General features: G+C 33.2%; 1 protein-coding gene across 5 annotated transcripts in view; it reads right to left on the reverse strand.

Annotated features, from left to right (window-relative positions):
• Positions 1-13,989, reverse strand: part of Ufd4 (ubiquitin fusion-degradation 4-like) — a 165,112-nt gene that overhangs the window by 77,609 nt on the left and 73,514 nt on the right. For all 5 annotated transcript variants that reach the window (XR_011951199.1, XM_072534601.1, XM_072534600.1 and 2 more), the window contains 5 exons: positions 9,500-9,702; positions 7,178-7,442; positions 3,960-4,573; positions 1,365-1,536; positions 916-1,146 (listed from right to left, as the gene is read on the reverse strand). Coding sequence is in view for 4 of the 5 variants with exons in the window: in XM_072534601.1 (XP_072390702.1) it covers positions 916-1,146; positions 1,365-1,536; positions 3,960-4,573; positions 7,178-7,442; positions 9,500-9,702 (1,485 nt within the window). In the remaining variant the exon portion in view is untranslated. The remainder of the gene's footprint in view (positions 1-915; positions 1,147-1,364; positions 1,537-3,959; positions 4,574-7,177; positions 7,443-9,499; positions 9,703-13,989) is intronic.

Below are 13,989 nucleotides of genomic sequence, written 5' to 3' on the forward strand. Positions count from 1 at the left end.
GTTTTTATAACCAAGTTGTGTGGCGGTTAGTGTTTTCCAAAAAATTGACATTTGACTTACTTGGCCTCGATCTTGAAGGCATATAGCCATGCTTCTAGTTGACAACTCTGAGGGTGATGCTAGGAGCCCCAGGATGATATCAAATTCTGATTGTTTTGTGTGTTTATGCATGTGTTATGTAAAATTGGTATACATGATGTGTCTGTAGCTTTCTATTAATCCGCTAATGTTGGTATTATGTTGATAGTGTTGGTATGTTATCTACAATTTAAACCTAACCACTGTTTGGTTTTGCGGTTACTAGCGCAAGTGCTACAAAAGTTCACTGAAGATGGACAGATAGGTCCGAAAACTTTCTGAACTTTCATTATAATCCCCATGGATTTTTAATTTAATTTTTTAATTAAATATTATACCACGTAAACATACATTTGTACTTCGATGTTTTTTAAATTAATATGGTATACAGACAACTCCCGGGAATCATCCCATTTTTTCTTCCTTTTCTTGTCAATGATATGTGACATCAAATGTAACAATTTAGCTAAGATTATTACAAAGTTAATACCTCAACACTAACAAGAATATCGACTTCAGCAGTAGTAGGTGCAATACCATTATTATTTAAAAGCAGTTCAACTGTGCTAATTCAATTTAACAATTCTGTAAGTGATACGCAACATAATTAGTGAAAATGACATATTAACGTTCTGACTTTCGGATGGACACCTTAATAAGTTATATATGATATATTTATGCAGCATTATCATATCAACAGATTATATAGATGTCTTCAGAAGTATTTTGATCATTGGAATTTTTGAACACTACTTAATCACTTCCTCAATATAGTTAAATATTCCAACAAAATTCCCAGTTGTAAAGCAATCTCAAAAATAAATAAAACTTTCTAACCTGACGTATCTGCTCCGCCCTCGGGTGATCCGCTGGAATACATTGTAGCTAATTTTCCATCCAATATAAACCTAAACCAGCCGTTAGAGCCGTTTGATAACTCCAGTGCGGCAGCGTCGGACCAAATGTAAAGACAATCTCTACCTCTACAAATGGACCAATCTCTCCAATGGTACGCCTTTCCAGGTAAAATTTCTCTTGCATCTTCAACTTGAGTAGTTTCAGGTGGTTCTAAAGGAATACGATTGTTAATACATAATTTTAAGTCACAAATTTAACAAGAAAATTACATTTTTTTTTTTCAAAATATTCATTGGATTACTATGAAATGTCAGAAAAAACGGCATTGGTTTTCAGGAAGAAATTAAAAATAAATTCGAGGATATATTGATTTTTAGTTAGCCTAGACCGGTTCCAGAAAATATTGCATTACAATAGCAACCACATACCTTCAGTTGTAGTGTCGGTTTCTTCCGTTTCTTGTGGCTCTGGTGGACCTGCTAAGGCTTGAACTTTAGTGAAAATACCCAACCTTGCAAAATGGTCTAAAAAGACTTCTTGTAATTTTGACATCAAATCTTGTATAATCAACAAGACTATAGAATGACCATCCTCATCATCCTGAAAAATGAAAATATGGAACTGAATTATTTTTTAGCATCTACGAGAAAATACATTATAAAATACAAAATATTCATTTGATCACTACAATAAACCAAAAATAGCGCAGTGATAAATATATTAGGACCTTAAAAGTCACAATCCATCCATCCATCCAATGGCGCTACAGCCCAAATCGGGCCTTGGCCTCCTTCAACAGGCTTCTCCAACCATCTCTATTTACCGCTGTTCTTTTCCATGAACGCGTTCCCAGGCAGTTCCTGGCATCCTCATCGACTTCATCTTACCATCTCTTTTTAGGTCTTCCAACAGGTCTTTTTCCCTGCATTCTTGCATTTAATAATTTTCTGGGGATTCTATTCTCATGCATGCGGACCACGTATCTCTGCTTCCCATCGTAATCTCTGCAGTTTAGTATGTTGTGCTAGAGGTGGTTCGCTATATTGCTCGTATATTTCTCTATTGTACCTAATTCGCCAGTTGTTGTTTTCACTTATTGGGCCCAGGATCCTACGTAATATTTTTCTTTCAAACACATCTAATGCATTGGCAGATTTCTGTGTCACCACCCATGTTTCGCAACCATAACTTACTATGGGCCTGATTATTGTTTTATAGACCCGGAGTTTTGTTTTCCGGTGTACGTCTCGCGATTTGAATATGTGGCCCATCGCGAAATAGGCTTTATTTGCCAGCACAAGCCTTCTATTTATTTCCGGTTCTTCTTCATTTCTTGCGACCAGATCCATTCCTAGGTATGTGAATCTATTTACATGTTCTATATCGTCAATAAAGTGTTGTTGCACCGGTCTATTTGATGAGTAGTTTTGTTTTATTTGTATTTATTGCTATATATATATATATATATATATATATATATATATACACACAACGCAAAAGTCTAAGGATATTTTAATAATTTGACAATACCAATTACAGAAATTTCATGACCATATAAATTTGCTTGTACTATAATTGTTGATACAGACACTCACTTCTTATCAAAAAAAAATTGTAAAACTGATAGCAATACGTGTTTTAGAATGTTTTTTATAAGGGACAAAAAAATCGACATTTTTATGTTTTGTTTATTTTTAATTTTAGTCACTTTATACCATTCTTGCTTAATAGGTGAGTTAAAGATATTGTCTTTTTACCATGCAACGACAACATTTAACGTTGGACGAGATAAATAGAGCCGTGAGCCTCCTTCAAGCTGGTATGCGACAAACTCAAGTTGCTGATCAGCTGAGTGTCTCCCAAAGCGCCGTAAGTCGTTAGTGGCGTCGGTTTAGAGACACTGAGAGTCCAGCCAAGCAACATCCAGGACGTGGTCGCTCTACAACTGTCGCTTAAGACCGATATTTAATTTTAAATGCCAAAAGGCAGCCAACAATCACAGCACCCAAGCTGGTTAATGAATTACAGCTTGCACATTATGAAACAATTAGCAGCAGTACTGTGAGGAATCGTCTCCGTGAAGCCAATATTCGTAGTCGGCGACCACTGAGATGTCTACCTCTATCTAGAGACAATCGCGCTGCAAGATTAACCTGGTGTTCAAGAGTTTCAGAATTGGACTGACAATGACTGGGCCACAGTTTTGTTTAGTGACGAGTCTAGATATGGATTTCATCCAGATTCTCGTCGAACAAGAGTTTGGAGACGACCTGGAAATAGAGAACGATTACGACATCTTCAAGAAGTGTATGCATACAAAGGTGGTACATTAATGGTATGGGGCGGAATCATGATTGACGGAAGAACTGACCTCATTTTCCCACGTGGCTTTCTCACAAGTCAGCAATATTTGGACACTATTCGTGAACCTGTTGTGCGCCCGTTTGCTGCTGCTGTTGGAGAAAATTTTTACTTTATGCATGATAACGCTTGACCACATGTTGCGCATATTGTAACAAACTGGTTGGATAACGAGAGTATTGATGTATTGCCGTGGCCAGCACAATCACCGGACTTAAATCCCATTGAGCATGTATGGGCCATGCTCCAACGAAGAATTACTCCACATATGGGCAAAATCTACAATGAGTTTCAATTAAAAGAGCTTCTGAGAGAACAATAGTCACAATTACCTCAAGCAGACATTAACAATGTGATTCGGAACATAAACAGTGAATGTAGAGCTGTGATAAACCAACGTGGTGGCCATACTTTATTTTCAGTTTATATTTCGTATTTTTGACATTTTATCAATCAATATATATATATATATATATATATATATATATATATATATATATATATATATATATATATATATATATATATATATATATATATATATATATATATATATATGTACAAGAAAAAGGCGACGAAGAACAAAATGAAAGTTAATATGTTTAAGATTTCGAACAATTTTTGGCTAGGGTTGATAAAAAATCATTAATACAGTTGCTTACCTCGTTATCCAAAACTGTAGCAATAACTTCAACTACTTGTGTACCAAAATTTGGATTAGCGTCCATAGCACAAAGTTCTTCTAAAAGATTCGGCTGAATATAATGGACCATTTTTCTAATTAACCCCAAACTAGCTTTTCTAACACTGGCCAACATCGTTGATTGGAGAGTGGTGCAGAATACTGGTAATAATCGTTGTAAATAAATGGGAGCCATCTCTGGATCACCTTTTGGTTCGATGTTATCTTCGCTTTCAGATTCCGATTTGCGATTTCTCTCTTTATCTACGGGAATCATCCACTCGCCAGGGCTTTGTAAAATAGCGGCCACTTCCCTATGCCCTTCATCTGCTCTTTCTCTAGCCTTATCTAAAGGTGTTTTACCATCTTCGTCCCTTAAATCAGGGTTGGCACCATGACGTAAGAGAACTTTGGCAATTGCTGGACGTCCGAAGCAAGCAGCATAATGAAGGGAGGAGCTCCTTTGACCCTTATTTACATCGGCACCTTTTTCACATAGATATTCGACCATTTCATGGGTGCCAAATGCAGATGCCCAGTTTAATAGTGTTTGTCCAACGTCATCCATGAAATTTACTTCAACTCCGCCATTTTCTAAAACAAATACTAATCTTTAGCAACAATTCTTGTTCTAATAAACAAGACGAAAAAATCGATAAAAACAAAATTAATAACAATATAGATATCTGAATGTAGATCACTCATTAGAAAAAGTAAACTAAACCAAACATTCATCACTACATATAATAATAAACATCATTTTTTTTTCGAAATGGTGTTTGTAGTCGATATAGCGATATCACTTAACATTAAATAATTTAACCGCATATACAGTCGATAACTTTTTATCTTTTCTAAAATGAAAAGAGTATGTATAACTGGGTTTTAACTTATATACTTAAGGCCTTCTTTGCATCGGTTACCGCCACTCAGGCAGTCACAACAATTCTATTAAAAATCTAAAAAGGGGATAGAAGTAAGACATGGACACTCGCTTCCCGTCCAGCGACCCTTTAAGACATTTTACTTAGACACAACTATACTACATATATATATATATATATATATATATATATATATATATATATATATATATATATATATATATTGCATGGAAACAATGGAAACGAGCATACCATGCTCGTTTCCATTGTTCTTTAATATTATTTTTAATGATTGTAGTTTATATTCAGTGAACTTTCCATCTGTAATGGCATTTTTTGTTAATAAATAAAGATATTCGTTACAAATGCCTATATCCGCTGTAAACCACAAAAAAATGTAACTCTGTTTTTTATAGATTACATAAAGTATTTTCTAATTTAAATTTTTAATTTAAATAACTGTTTAAGTTATGACTTGACTCGAAAATATATTTGCCTGAATAGCTGTCAGTACAGAAAATGAGTTAGGAACAATTACTAAAGACCTCTTTTGTGTATTTTAAAATGTAATAAACCTGCGTAAATTGCAATTGCTTCAGCGCTGAATATTGAAAAAGCATTATCTACAATTAATTTAAGCTGCAATTTAAGCATTTTTCTATGTTGCTTGATGGAGTATAAAAGGCACATCCAGTGCCAGAAGCGGACTTTGACAATTATCTGTGTAGATAATTGAAGATTCTAAGATTCAAGAAACTTAAAATATTGGAATTGACAGTTAAATTTTCATTATAACTTGGTAAAGGCCGTTAAATTGATAAAAATGAAGCATCTTGTTATTCTTGTCTAATGTTTTTTGCTTTGTTTTCCTCGGTAAAGTCGTTGTTGTCGTTAGTTATTGATCCTAAACATTTGTATTTTTGGACTTGTTATATTTGTTCTCCGTGGATGATTAGGCTCTCTTGTCGTTGTTGTGATGTAATGATTACCATAAGTTGAGTTTTTTTCGTAGAGTTCACATCATTGGCTTGATACCCTTTACCGTAGACATATTTCTTCATTGTGTTCCACAACTCGGTTTACTATTTGCTGTATATCTTAGAAACATTCCGCTATCAGTACCGTATTATTAGCGCATCTTAAATTGTTGATAGGTTTTCCATTCATTTTTATGTCTATTGTTTGTCCTTCTAACGCTTCTTGGATAATTTCTTCGGAATACATATTGAATACGATAGGTAATAATGTGCATCCTTGTCTGATACTCTCCTTATTTCGATCCTAGTAAAGTTAGGAAATAATTCTAATGTCCTTCGTATCCTAATACTTTCGTTGGAGCAGTTGTAGGAGACGGTTGTGCCTAATTTTATCGAATGCTTTATTGTAGTCTAAAAAGCAGACATAGAGTGATTGATTTATATCCACGCCTCTTTGGACCAATACATTTATGGCAAATAAGGTTTCTCTTGTTCCTAGGGCATTCCTGAAGCCAAACTGTGTATTGCTATTACTAATGTTTTGCAATTTTCGTTTATTTTGACAAAAAAATAATTTCTCAGGAATAAAATAGATAAGTTGAGGACACATACGAGAAACATGAAGAAAATAACAATTAAAAGGAATATTATTAGGATAGAGACTTAAAATTTTAAATAGTTAAAGAACAGAGATCAAGGATTAGTCAAGGAATCAAAATATGATAAAATACACATTTACAGCAATGTTTATTTCTGTTTGTAAGATGTCAATTAATATGTCCAGTAAAATCTATGTTTCGGCTAATAATAAATATAGCTTGTATGTAATAACATAATATTTTTGATTTCTCTAACAACAGATTTCCTGAATGAACATATCAGGTGAGTGTGATTGTTTCTTGTTACTTGTTTATATATATATGTATTTTGGTTTTAAGAGTTTTCCTTGTGCATCACATAAAAGTCAAGGTAAATTGTTTATAATTATTCTTTCTTTTATTTATGCCATATTTCTGGTTACATAACCTACCTATCCCAACAAAACCTACCCAACCTAACCTAACATTTTTTTTGTTTATGTGGTAGTAAGGATATCTTAAGGACCACCCCACATCTCTTCTGACTCTGAGCACCGCGGCCTCGTCCATTTTGTGTACCTCAAACACTGTCTATCGTTTGTTGTGCTACAAAGTACGTTCACATACTTTATCGTATTTTTTACTTAGCAGTGTTGTAGATTTCGAAGTTTTTTCTATCATAAATTTTGTGTGCGTTATTAAAAATGTAATATATACTATAAAGAAACTGTTTAAATTGTGAATTGTACTAAAAGTTACCTATAGCTTCAATTAATGCATCCGTATCTTTGGATCTTATACAATCTATTAGCTGTCTGTGAGATTTTTCAGCTGCGGAATCCATGCGCCTCATTCTTGGCATCAGTTGGCCGGACGAAGACGATCCAGATTTTCCTAAAGCTCGTCTCCCTTCGAAAAGCAGCACCAACAGCAAATCGACTAGACGCATTGAATCCAATACACATCGTTCGTCTCCTTTTAGTGATTTTTCAATGGCGTCCAGCAGCTCAGATCTTAGTAAATCCTATAAAATAAATATTAAATAAATTAAAAAATAAATCATATTCACTAGAATAATGTTGTTATTCTTATGACGTATCGTGGTAATAAATGCTTCGATATCACATCTAGAAACTAAAAATAAGACATGAAAAACAATTCTATTATCAAGAAACAACTATTTTCATGTTTCTTAATTTCTATCAACTCTTTATCGAAAATAAGCATTTATTTATTTAAAAAGTAGTAAATCTACTGTATTATTCAACATCAAAAATTGAAAAATGTCAATAGCGTATTAGCAGCACTTTTTGAATACATATTTAATAGCATTGACGTAGTCACTGCCAATGAAACGTCATCGCGATAAAACAAAGTTAAATCAATAGTGCAACTTTAATCAATTACACTTCAAAAATAAGGAATATTGTTAAGAAAGTATTTACATAAAATAAATTTTCAGATATACATGAGAAACAACTCTATATTTTGAAATAAACGGTGTGCAACTGCTATAAAAGAATACAAAACTACTCTTCATAAGTAACGCCTTCGTCACAAAAGTGACGAAAACTTGATTTGTTTTAAAAAACTTAGAGCCAAGGGGCGAGGTATATCTTAAAACAAAGTAAGAAACACTCATGGAAAAACTCCATTTCCACTTTAACTCATAATACCGCCCCTTCTCAAGTTTGGAAAAAAATTAATAAAATGCGGGAAAGAATACGCACACAAGAATTCCAGCTCTTTTACATAAAAGTAATTTAGTAACCGATGATCAACAAATCGTCAATGTAGTTGCCGAACGATTTAAAAACAAGAATGTACTCAAAGAAACAAATCCTCGTGTACAATATCCTTCACAATCTCTCAAATTTGACTCTACTGTCTTAAACACTCCATTTACACTACAGGAACTCTTTAATATTCTTCCAAGTTGCAAAAATTCAACTGCAGGTCCCGATAACATCACCTTTGTATCCTCAAAAACCTTCCCATATCTACCGTAAAAACATTGCCGTGTCAATAACCTTGTAGTTGAGACACTAAATAAAAAAAAAAAACAAAGACTAATGTTTTTCTCCATGTGAAAATTGTTACAAATTATTTAAAATTTATATATATATATATATATATATATATATATATATATATATATATATATATATATATATATATATATATATATATATATATATATAATGGTATTTCTCGACTCATTGTTTTCGGGTATCCGTATTTCAAAGGTTCTTGAAGTTTTGCACCAAGTCTATCTATCTCTCGAGCTTCCAGTTCTAACATGTTCTGCCACATTTTCGATTATTTCGTTATAACGATGAATTAATCGACAGTCTGCACTTTGTGATTCATAAAAATGGTCATATCGACTTTGCAGCAGTTATTTTCCTTCTTATCATCACTCTATATTAGAATAACTTAAATATGCTAAATATTCTCACTAGAATTTATATAATTTAAAACAGACTCAACACTTGACAATTCATGCCTTTCAAATTACTGTCTAAAAAATGCAGAAATATTTTTTATTGAATAAAAAATTTACTAGAATTGTTTACTTCCATTGTTCTAAAAATAACTAAACAATTTTTTGGCAAACGTCTCATTTGAAGAGCAATTAATTAATATTAATACATATTTCCTTTAATATTATTATTAACATATAAAACAAGTTCTTTATTGAAGCAGATAATTTATATAATAATTTATATAAGCAGATATAATTTGAAACTTCTTTTACTAAATAACATTAAAATTACATTTGTTTACTGTCAAATGTGATTGTTTACTGTCAAAGTTTTACAGATTAATTTAGGTTTAAAATAAAGTATTTTTCTATTTCAAACTTATTTGATTTTTTCTATCTGTTTATCTTTCTATTAAGAGGACGTCGCAGTGCCAGCGAATATGGGATTGACCATAACATAGACCATAAAGTAGTGTAGAAGGTCCTAATGACATTCATAAATTTTAGTACTAAAATAATCAGTAGTTCTCGAGTTTCACAACTACATATAACTTGACGTTATTAATTACTACTAACAGGAAAATCTCAAAACTTACATATGTTATAGAAGGAGATCCCCTACAGAGAGTTGAAAGGAGGCTAATAATGGTCGATATTGAAGCTGCGTTCGCTTTGGAATCAGGTGTAGCTGTTGCTGGATTACTTGTAGATGGAGTTTTACCGGGTGTTGTTTGAGTACCACTGGCAGCTGCTGGCCCCGCAGCATTAGAGAGCCTACTTAACAGTTCGTTGACCAGACCTGAAATAAAATTGAAGAATAAAATATATCTAATTTAAATTTTGCATATTTCAATACCAAATTAACTAACAGAATAAATTCTCTTAACAGAAATGTCCTATAGTATGAAATTAAATGGATGTTAATGCTCTCGAATACACCATTGCACTGAGTTCCCTTTTCAAGTTACGGCACAAACGACCTTGGCGGTTTAAGCTATCTTTGTCTCAATATACTTAACGATGTGATGTATTTCTAATGCTGCTATATGGAGTGAAGGTCTGGAGAACAAAATCAAGCAGTAACCAAATTTTTTCGAAGGAGTATTTTGAAAGTCTTTGTATATAATTCGACTAAAAGTTTATTTTTTTTGAATATTGAGTAGTGAAGATGTGTAAAAATTTTATCACCTTGCAAAACTTACATGGTTCACTGTAATTGTTTTCTTACAGACCATTCACAAAAATTTCACTAAAGTAAAAAGGCAAGAAAATGCACAAACGAGATGATACTAGCGACCTGGAACATTAGAGAGTCCTTTTATGATGAGGAAGCGATTAAAGGGTTAACCAATGAGATAAAGAAATACAAAATAGATGTTATGGCTTTACAAAAAAACTAAAAAATGGGAAATAAAATAACGGAAGTTGAGAGTATAGCGCTATTTAAGAGTGGCGGGAAAGACAGCATGCTGGAAAGAGGTTTCGCAGTTGCAAAACATTTTAAAGAGATAGTTATGTCCTTCAGCTCTGTCTGACAGAATGTGCGTAATACGAATGAAGGGAGAAAAAGGAATATAAGTATAACATAAACGCCCCATCCGAGGTAAAAGATGATGAACAAAGGACCTATTCTACGAGCAACGATGAACAAAAAATGATATAAAAGAGTAATCGGTGATTGCAATGCAAACAGTGCGGAAAGAAGCTATGTATAACGTAGTAGCTGGAATACATAGCAAGCATGAAGTGACAAATGATAATGGCCAAAGACTAATCAGTTTTGCGATGGAAAAAATATGGTGGTAGAGAGCACCCAGTTAAAACGAAAAGAAACACATAAGGGACCCTTATGTCTCCCGATGGAAGGACAGTTAACCAGGTTGATCACGTATTGGTGGAAAGAAACCACATGAAATTTATAAGAAATATAAGAACTGGGAGAGGAGCCTAAATGGATTAGGACCATTTTCTGGTTAGAGCTGTATGTGGAATGGTGCGAAAAGTTGAAGAAATGAGAAAAACAATTCAAATATTAAAAATCGATATGATATAGAAAAGCTAAGCGAAGTGGAAATAAAAATAAAGTATATCAATGAAATAAATAAAGAGCTATTATCCTAGAAAGACGAAGAGAAACTAGGAATAGAGCAAATGTGGAAAACTATAAGAGGGACAATACATAACTACAGCAATTGATCAAATTATTTAACAAATATATAGTTATAAAAGTCAAAAAGGAATAATGAGAAAGGTATGTAGACAAAAGAAAAGAGAATATAACAAAAAAATAATTACAAGAAATATAGGAAATATTTCACAAAAAAAAATACGGTCGTTTTATAAGAAATTAAAAAACTGAAAGGGGATACCAGAATTACAAGTCATACATGAAAAAAGAAGATGGAACACGCGAGTGAAAAAGAATCAGTGATAGGTATATGGGAGAGACATTTTAGTGAACTACTGAATGGGCAAAATACAGATGAGAATGATTATAGAACTGCCTAGTGAAGGAGAGATTAAAAGTATAATCAAAAATAACAAAAGACCGAGAGAAAAATAAATAGCAGCGGAAATGCTAAATGGACGAGAAGAACTACAAAAAAGGATGTACAGCCTTATCAAGAGGATATGTGAAAAGGAAAATATGCTCAAAGATTGGACCAAAGATTTTATCTATATACATAAAGAGGGATAGATTGGCAGGTAAAAATACAGAGATGTTGGTCTGTTGGATACTTGTTACAAGGATGCTAAGAGAGAGACTCAACAGATTTGCTGAAGATAAACTGCATGAGCAACAGGCCGGTTTTAGAGTTAAGAGATCAGTGACAGATTAGATTTTTACACTAAAAGAAAACCAGAATATCTGCTATGAACAAAAGGTAACCCTTCATGCGATGTTAATAGATTTTAAACAAGCTTATGATGGATAAGAAGGAATAAAATGTATGAAGCACTGAGCTCCTGAATGCTCCTCATGAAATCATGTAGTATGGAGAGGATTCACATCGGATAAATTTGAAGCGAACAGAGGTCTTGGACAAGGTGATCGGTTATCCACAGTCCTCTGTAATCTGGTATTGGAAACAATAATTAGAAATAGCCGAGTTAAAACGACCGGATCAATGAGGATCAATGTCTGACCTTTACTGATGATCTCTCTATTCTAACGAAAACAAATTAAGAGTTAAGAAATTTTATAAAAAGATTAATGAGGCAAAGAGGCTGTGAGAAAATGAGGCAAAATATTTTGACTTAGAAATAAACCAGAAAAAGTCAAAGTACATGATACTCGGAAATACAGTGCAAAAAGAAGAGACACAGTTTACTTTCATATCTAATGAATCACAGGGAATATAGTTTCGAAAGCGAGATCAATTTTACGTATCTGGGGCTTATTATAAAAGGGAAATGTCAGGAAGAATGGGAACTGAATGCCAGATTAGCAAAAGGAAATAAAAAGATGGTAAGCCTAAGACCACTGATGAATCCAAATGTGTCGAAAAAAATAAACTTATAGTATAGACTAAACGTATAGACAATGAAAAAAGCAAATACGACGAAATTAGAAAGATGGGATAATGCTCCGAGCTAAATATGGAGACAAAAACACGGTGGAAGCTTGGTTTCAACGAACAAACAAGGAGCTAGAGGAACTATATAATGAACCAAGCATCAGTCTCTTGATGAAAATAAAAAGGAAGAGGATGTCAAAGATAATCCTAAAACGGGGCACAATCACGAAAAGAAGGAAAGGACGGCCCAGATAAAGATTGTTTGATAGCGTACAGGAAGATCTCAGAAGACCTGTTGAGCTTTGTAAATAAATAAAAAAAGGCAAGAGGAAAAGGCTCACATTGTAAGTTGCAGGGTATTTCAATGCAGAAATCGGAGCAAAAGACTAGAGAGGTACACATTACATAGTAGTCCAAGATCCCAGAGCGATCAGACATAACTTATTTTCACACAGATGAAACCTTAGAGACTCAGTAGCGTCTCGCGTGCTTTGAATACCTGCGTATTTATGAAACTTGCTGAGTGACACCTGGACAGGTACCAGGTGAGAAAGGTAACTAAAAATAAGAGCTATTTAACTTAAATTTACATAACTGATTTTTATACATGTTTTGTAGAATATTATTTTGAAAATACTGTAATAAGTGTCAGACACTTGTCATGGACCAGAACTTTTGTCAGACGCTTTAAAGCTCCACTAAAATTAAATGAACTTTACTTACTTTTACATGTCTGATTTTTAAATATGTTATTAATGAAACTATAATAAAGTTATATTTAATCAGTCAGACAAAATAGAATGACCAAACATCCCTCAAACACAAAAATTAGTTAACTAGAAGTATGAGCGCGAGAGTGCTGTGCGCATGAGCCTTAGAGTAAAAAATTCAAATTCATTAAGAATACTTACTGTTTTCGATCCGATTAAATATTTTTGCATCTCTATTTTAATATGATGAACTCTAGCATTAAGATAAATATTAAAGTAAATTAATGTATTGAATATATTTGGGATAATTAATTCGGAGCAATTTGGTTTCATAAGAAAATTGAAGCCGGGCAGCATTAATGTTGCACGTATCAGGAAAACTATAAATTTCGCAGATAAATTTTTGGATTATTTTGAAAATATCTTTTTGGGTGGCTTCATCGGTAAACAACTCTGATTCTCCAAACTGCATGAAAGCTCGCTGATATTCATGTTTCTTCATTAATATATTGAATGGTCTTTGTTTACCCTTTTTAAAAAAAGTGGGATTAAAGTCACATCCAGTTAGAGCGTGAAACCCTAGCAAACTTCTACATAAAGATGGTCCCAAGTACTCGTAAACCTTTGTCAAATTAATGTATCTCTGGTTATTTCCGGTGCCTGCGTTTAACCATACATTCGAATCATCATTTTTTAAATTATGCAAATATCGTAACGTAATTATCGCAATGTCTCACTCACTCTGAAATGCAAGCACAGCACTCTCGCGCTCATACTTCTGGTTAACTAATTTTTGTGTTTGAGGGATATTTGGTCATTCTAATTTGTCTGACTGATTAAATATAACTTTATTATAGT

The sequence above is a fragment of the Diabrotica undecimpunctata genome, chromosome 6 (assembly GCF_040954645.1).
Source record: "Diabrotica undecimpunctata isolate CICGRU chromosome 6, icDiaUnde3, whole genome shotgun sequence".
Taxonomy (NCBI): Eukaryota; Metazoa; Arthropoda; class Insecta; order Coleoptera; family Chrysomelidae; genus Diabrotica; species Diabrotica undecimpunctata.